The sequence below is a fragment of the Nansenia antarctica genome, assembly GCF_963989245.1.
Source record: "Nansenia antarctica genome assembly, chromosome: 18".
Taxonomy (NCBI): domain Eukaryota; kingdom Metazoa; phylum Chordata; class Actinopteri; order Argentiniformes; family Microstomatidae; genus Nansenia; species Nansenia antarctica.
Window position 1 is genome coordinate 15632402 of NC_137691.1, and position 6979 is coordinate 15639380.

The 6979-nt window shown below is 52.6% G+C and overlaps 1 protein-coding gene across 1 annotated transcript in view; it reads left to right on the forward strand.

The window, feature by feature from the left end:
• Positions 1-2823: 2823 nt before the first annotated feature.
• LOC308173016 (plexin-A2-like) overlaps positions 2824-6979 on the forward strand; it is a gene marked incomplete at both ends in the record, with an annotated part of 7544 nt that continues 3388 nt past the window's right edge. Inside the window, 2 exons of the mRNA XM_080547982.1 lie at positions 2824-4107; positions 6473-6655. Of these exons, the coding sequence (XP_080404108.1) occupies positions 2824-4107; positions 6473-6655 (1467 nt within the window). The remainder of the gene's footprint in view (positions 4108-6472; positions 6656-6979) is intronic.

The following is a 6979-nucleotide window of genomic DNA, read 5'->3' on the forward strand; positions in this document are numbered from 1 at the left end:
TGTGTATGTGTGTGTGTGTGTATGTGAGCGGGGAGTTATTAGACTAGTCAAAATGAGCTAGTGCAGGGGATGTGGTGGGGCTCCTAATTTACTGTCCTCCCTCCCGAGCATGACACTTTAATTACTGCTATGATGTACTGGGGTGAAGTAAGTGCACGCAGGACGCCCCCCCCCCCTCTGGTCACTGTTCACTAGGCCAGATTAATAACAATCAGTCTATAAAAGAGGGAGCGACCAGTTAGAGAGAGGAAAAACTACATCTAAAAATATACTCTAAGTAATATCTATACATATATAGTTCATAGATCATACAAACAGGAATAGTGTTACATCTATATTTTATACATTGCATCCACTAGCCATTCCCTAATCCATCCATCTACTGTACCATCCATCCATCCATCCATCCGTCCATCCATCCATCCATCCATCCATCCACCCATCCATCCACCCATCCATCCACCCACCCACACTCCCGTCCATCCATCCACCCACATATCCATCCACCCACACTACCGTCCACCCATCCACCCACCCACCCACCCATCCACCCATCCACCCACCCACCCACCCACCCATCCACCCATCCACCCACCCATCCACCCACCCACCCATCCACCCATCCACCCACCCACCCACCCACCCATCCATTCTTGCGGTATTCTAGGGACACTGTTTGCCTCCTGCCTGGAATATCTACATAAAATATGCTAATGAAATTAACCAGGGAAGGGTGAGGGTGGGTGGGTGCCTCCTGTCTCTGCATCCCTGACGACTGCCTTCCCTGGATGCAGCCTGATTAATCTAGGAACGTCGGCTCGGCTGTGCCGGAGAGAGAGTGATTAATTCCCAGAGGATTCGACCATTTAGGATAACAAGAGGGAGGGGAGACGAAGAGAAAACAGAGTGCCCAAACTATGCAGGCATAATTAATACATTAATACATTTGGCGTCATATTTAATTAGCCGCCTCAACAGAGGGGAAGGCACCGGCAGTGTTTGTCCCTGTGCTTTGTTCTGCTAATCGGATGCAGCTTCCAGCCCTCCCTTTAATAGCAGACACAGGCAGATGCTAATGATCTCCCATAGATAGAGACTCACTCACTCACACCCTCCTGGTCATCTAGAACTGTTGGTATGGTTGGGATGTGGGAGACAGACAGACAGGTTGGGATGGGGAGACAGACAGACAGGTTGGGATGGGGAGACAGACAGACAGGTTGGGATGGGGGAGACAGACAGACAGGTTAGGATGGGGAGACAGACAGACAGGTTGGGATGGGGAGACAGACAGACAGGTTGGGATGGGGGAGACAGACAGACAGGTTGGGATGGGGAGACAGACAGACAGGTTGGGATGGGGGAGACAGACAGACAGGTTGGGATGGGGGAGACAGACAGACAGGTTGGGATGGGGGAGACAGACAGACAGGTTGGGATGGGGGAGACAGACAGACAGGTTGGGATGGGGGAGACAGACAGACAGGTTGGGATGGGGGAGACAGACAGACAGGTTGGGATGGGGGAGACAGACAGACAGGTTGGGGTGGGGGAGACAGACAGACAGGTTGGGATGGGGAGACAGACAGGTTGGGGTGGGGAGACAGACAGACAGGTTGGGGTGGGGAGACAGACAAGTTGGGATGGGGGAGACAGACAGACAGGTTGGGATGGGGGAGACAGACAGACAGGTTGGGATGGGGGAGACAGACAGACAGGTTGGGGTGGGGGAGACAGACAGACAGGTTGGGATGGGGGAGACAGACAGGTTGGGATGGGGGAGACAGACAGACAGGTTGGGATGGGGGAGACAGACAGACAGGTTGGGATGGGGGAGACAGACAGACAGGTTGGGATGGGAGAGACAGACAGACAGGTTGGGATGGGGAGACAGACAGACAGGTTGGGATGGGGGAGACAGACAGACAGGTTGGGATGGGGGAGACAGACAGACAGGTTGGGATGGGGGAGACAGACAGACAGGTTGGGATGGGGAGACAGACAGACAGGTTGGGATGGGGGAGACAGACAGACAGGTTGGGATGGGCAGACAGACAGGTTGGGATGGGGGAGACAGACAGACAGGTTGGGATGGGGAGACAGACAGACAGGTTGGGATGGGGGAGACAGACAGACAGGTTGGGATGGGGGAGACAGACAAGTTGGGATGGGGAGACAGACAGGTTGGGATGGGGGAGACAGACAGGTTCGCACAGCCTTTGTCTTGCGAGGACATGACTCCTTGTAGCTAACTGGATGACAAAGATTAGTGTCAAAGCGACACTGATTTCCATGTGTCATGTTTCTCAGTGACTCATGCCTTCCCTTGCTCCAGCCTTTTGTAAAACTGTAACATCAAGACTTCAAGTTCATTGACAGTATGCTTTGTCGACCGACACTGCCGATTGACGGAAATGACGGTCTAGTGAGTTTTGAGTTTCGCTGTGGGGTGTCGCGTAGCCTACCTCCTGAACTTTGTTATGTCACCGATGCCACCATAGATCGTCAAAGACAAGGCGAGCAACGTGTTTTTCATTGTTCGACACGTTATTAAAAAACGTATAACAGATTTGGTCACACATTTCACTGCCCTTATACTTGTATAAAACTGTAATTACCGTAACTGTAATTACACTGTATTAAACATTGCTATATGATCTCTGGTATGGTATTAACAACTTTCTTCTCTTACCTCACTTTCAGAATGATGTGAAGACCCTTGATGACGGTATAAACCACAGCCCAGCCTATCAGAGTACAGCTCCTCTTCCTTCCCCATAACACAGTCCGGGACATTTGATTGGTCGTCTCTATCGACTGGGGATGGGGATGTGTTCGGATAAAGGCTGGACTTATTGCGGGGGGCGTGCTAAAGGTCAAGGGTCATGGTACCCCCTGGCCTGCTGGTGGCTATTGGCCCTGCTCTCTCTGGTCTCTTTAAAGACAGGCCACACCCAAGCCCTCAACACCTTCCAATCGGAGCGGAGGGACTGGTCCCTCAACCAGCTGACCGTGCACCAGACCACGGGCGCTCTCTACGTCGGGGCGGTCAACCGCATCTACAAGCTGTCGGTTAACCTCACCCTCCTGGTGTCCCACGACACCGGCCCGGAGTACGACAACAAGGCCTGCTACCCGCCCCTGATCGTCCAGCCGTGCTCCGAGCCGCTGGCCTCCACGGACAACGTCAACAAGCTGCTGCTGGTCGACTACTCCCACGACCGCCTGCTGGCGTGCGGCAGCCTCTACCAGGGCGTGTGCAAGCTGATGCGTCTGGACGACCTGTTCATCCTGGTGGAGCCCACGCACAAGAAGGAGCACTACCTCTCCAGCGTGAACCGGACAGGAACCATGTACGGGGTGATCGTGCCGTCGTCGTCCGGGGACCGGGACGGGGCCACCCTGTTCGTGGGCGCGGCGGTCGGCGGCAAGCAGGACTACTTCCCGACCCTCTCCAGCCGCAAGCTGCCCCGCAACCCGGAGTCCTCGGCCATGCTGGACTACGAGCTGCACACGGACTTCGTCTCGTCGCTGATCAAGATCCCGTCGGACACGCTGGCGCTGGTGCCGCGCTTCGACATCCGCTACGTCTACGGCTTCGCCAGCGGCGGCCACGTGTACTTCCTGACTGTGCAGCCCGAGACGCCGGCGGAGAACGGCGGGGGGAACGGCGGCGGGAACGGCGGCGGCGGGGGCGGGGGCCACGGCCATGGAGGGCAGCCCGCCGACGACCTCTTCTACACCTCGCGCATCATCCGCCTCTGCAAGGGCGACAAGAAGTTCCACTCCTACGTGTCGCTGCCCGTGGGCTGCGTGCACCGCGGGGAGGAGTTCCGCCTCCTGCAGGCCGCCCACCTGTCCAAGGCCGGCAGCGTGCTGGCGCGCACGCTGAACATCAGCGCCCAGGACGACGTCCTCTTCGCCGTGTTCTCCAAGGGCCAGAAGCAGTACCGGAGCCACGGGCCGCTGGACCACTCGGCGCTGTGCGTGTTCGCCATGCGGGACGTCAACGCACGCATCAGGGAGCGGCTGCGCTCCTGCTACCAGGGGGAGGGGAACCTGGAGCTCAACTGGCTGCTGGGGAAGGACGTGCAGTGTACCAAGGCGGTGGGTGGACCCCCCCCTGACACACACACACACACACACACATATATACACATACACATACACAGGCACATATACACACACACACACACATGCACGAGCACGCATACACACATACACACATACACAGGCACGCATACACACATACACGCACACACACATACACACCCATACATACACAGGCACATACACACATACACATACACAGGCACATATACACACACACACATGCATGAGCACGCATACACACATACACGCATACACACACACATACACACATACACACATATACACACACACACACACACATACACACACATACACACACAGACTCACACACACACACACACACACACACACACACAGACACACAGACTCACACACACACACACACACACACACACACACACACACTCTGCCTCCAGCCTTATATCTTATATTAGCATATCAGCCAGAGGAGCCAAATCACCAGTGGCCCCTCAGATGCATGTAGCGCCACAGAGACACACAGCGTTCAGGCAGTGAAGGGTGAAGCCCACCACTCAGTGTGGAGGACTGGAGGATTCGAGGCTGTTATGATGATTACCACACAGCCTTGATTACAGCAATAATAGCTGATAGGTGGGAAGCTAGCTTCCTGTCGGAGAGAGATCCCATTCAGGTTCTCAGTATTGGGTAGAGGGCAGAATCAGTGGAGGAGGTTTAATGCTGCAATGCTAATCACCGGAGTTCTGTATGCAGCTCTGATTTCATTCATGGGGCGGGGGAGGCTATCTATACCTCTCTACCTCTCTCTCTCTCTCTCTGTCTCTCCCTCTCTCTCCCTGTCTCTCTCTCTCTCTACCCCTCTCAATTCAATTTCAGTTTCAATTTTCTTCCATTTTAAAGGGCTTTATTGGCACGGGAAACATACATGTACATTGCCAAAGCAAGTGTGAAGATAAAAACAAAAACAAAAAGAATGTGATGTACATACAATTAAAGGTATACTAGAATAAATAAATGATCAAACTTATTTAAAGTCTTATGGTGGTTTTATCCTATTTGACGCCCTTTTTCTATCACAACAGCTAACAAATCTTGCTGCTGTGTTTGCACATTGTTGTACTTCTCTCTCTCTCTCTGTCTTTCTCTGTCTCTCTACCTCTCACTCTCTCTGTCTTTCTCTGTCTCTCTACCTCTCTCTCTCCCTCTACCTCTCTCTGTCTTTCTCTGTCTCTCCCTCTACCTCTCTCTACCTCTCTCTCTGTCTTTCTCTGTTACTCTACTTCTCTCTCTCTCTCTCTCCCTACCCCCCCCTCTCACTCTCTACCCCCCCTCTCTCTCTCTACCCCCCCCCCCTCTCCATCCATCCATCTCTCCCTCTCTCGCTCCTCTTCTGTGAAAGCTGCTTGTCCGTCCTTCCCGCAGCAGCTGTGTTTAAGTCCAGAGAGAGCAGCAGCGTTTGAGGTGGAGAGCAGGTTCCTTCCAAGCTCTCTGTCTTCTCGTGGTTATGGTATTCTGCTTTGAGACACAAGATTATTAGAGAACCAGAAAACCAGGTTTCGGGTACAAACATCAATCCCAAGATTATTGTACTGTAGATCTGACACGAGCCCTTTGATTCCACCAACAACATTTTTTTTTTTTTTTACGAGCCTACTGCCTCTTACCCACCTCGTGTCTGTTTTACTTCCACCGTAATAGAAAGCAGGAGAGATGTCTTGAGAGATGCGGCAAGGAAATGAAAGTACAAAATATGTCTTGGCCTTAAAAAGCGAGATTTATACTCTGCCTGACAGGCTATTAGGGTGGGTTTGAGATGGCTGGTGCCTGGATGTAACAGGGCTGCTTAGCACGCGCGCCCCCTTTGATGCTAAATCAAACCCTGACTTCTCGCGGGCTGTGTGTTTGTGTGATGTCAGATCAAGTCATCTAAAATCACACGCACAGCCGCCAAAATACACGCTATTCTCCTGTTTGCCACGAGCGATTACACGATAGACATACACACGATAAACATACACACTCCTGGCACTGTTGACGGACTTAACAGCCCCGATATCTTTTGAAGTTGCATGTTCCTAGCAACTGGAAATGATCATAATGACATGTAGGAAATATGTTACATGTAGGAAGTGTGATGAAAACTGTCTCATTCACTTGCTGTCGGTTTAACCCTCGACTCCCCCTCTCCCCCTCTCTCCTTCAATCTCGTATTCTGTCTCTCTCTCTCATTCTCTCTCTCTCTCTCTTATATTCTCTCTCTCACTCTCTCTCTCTCTCATATTCTCTCTCTCTCTCATTTTCTCTCTCTCTCTCTCTCTCTCTCTCATTCTCTCTCTCATTCTCTCTCTCATTCTCTCTCTCTCTCTCTCTCTCTCTGCAGCCCGTGCCCATCGACGACCATTTCTGCGGGCTGGACATCAACCAGCCCCTGGGGGGCTTCCAGCTGGTGTCGGGGCTGACGGTGTACACCGAGGCCAGGGACCGACTGACCTCCGTCACCTCCTATGTCTACGGGAGCCACAGCGTGGCCTTCATCGGCACCCGCAGCGGACGCCTCAAGAAGGTGAGAACCACCGCCCAGCAGCTCACTGACACACCCCTGCCGCCATTCCCTCCGCCATCACCCCTTGATTCCTACTGTCGTCAGACTGTTTTACCTCTCCGTTGCCAAGGTCTGACTAATTAGCTAGCTTCTGTAAACAGCTCTAGGACCGACATGAGACAGATCCAATCACATTGGGTCTTTTGTTTGGATACGATATGAGGATAACAGGCATTGTGTCAGAGATACGTCGCCTGTGAAAAGAGTAGCTAGTAATTGGCATGATTGTCTTGTGTGATTGGTCAGCTTTTTAGGTGACAATCAAAGTGGTTTACATTGTATGGG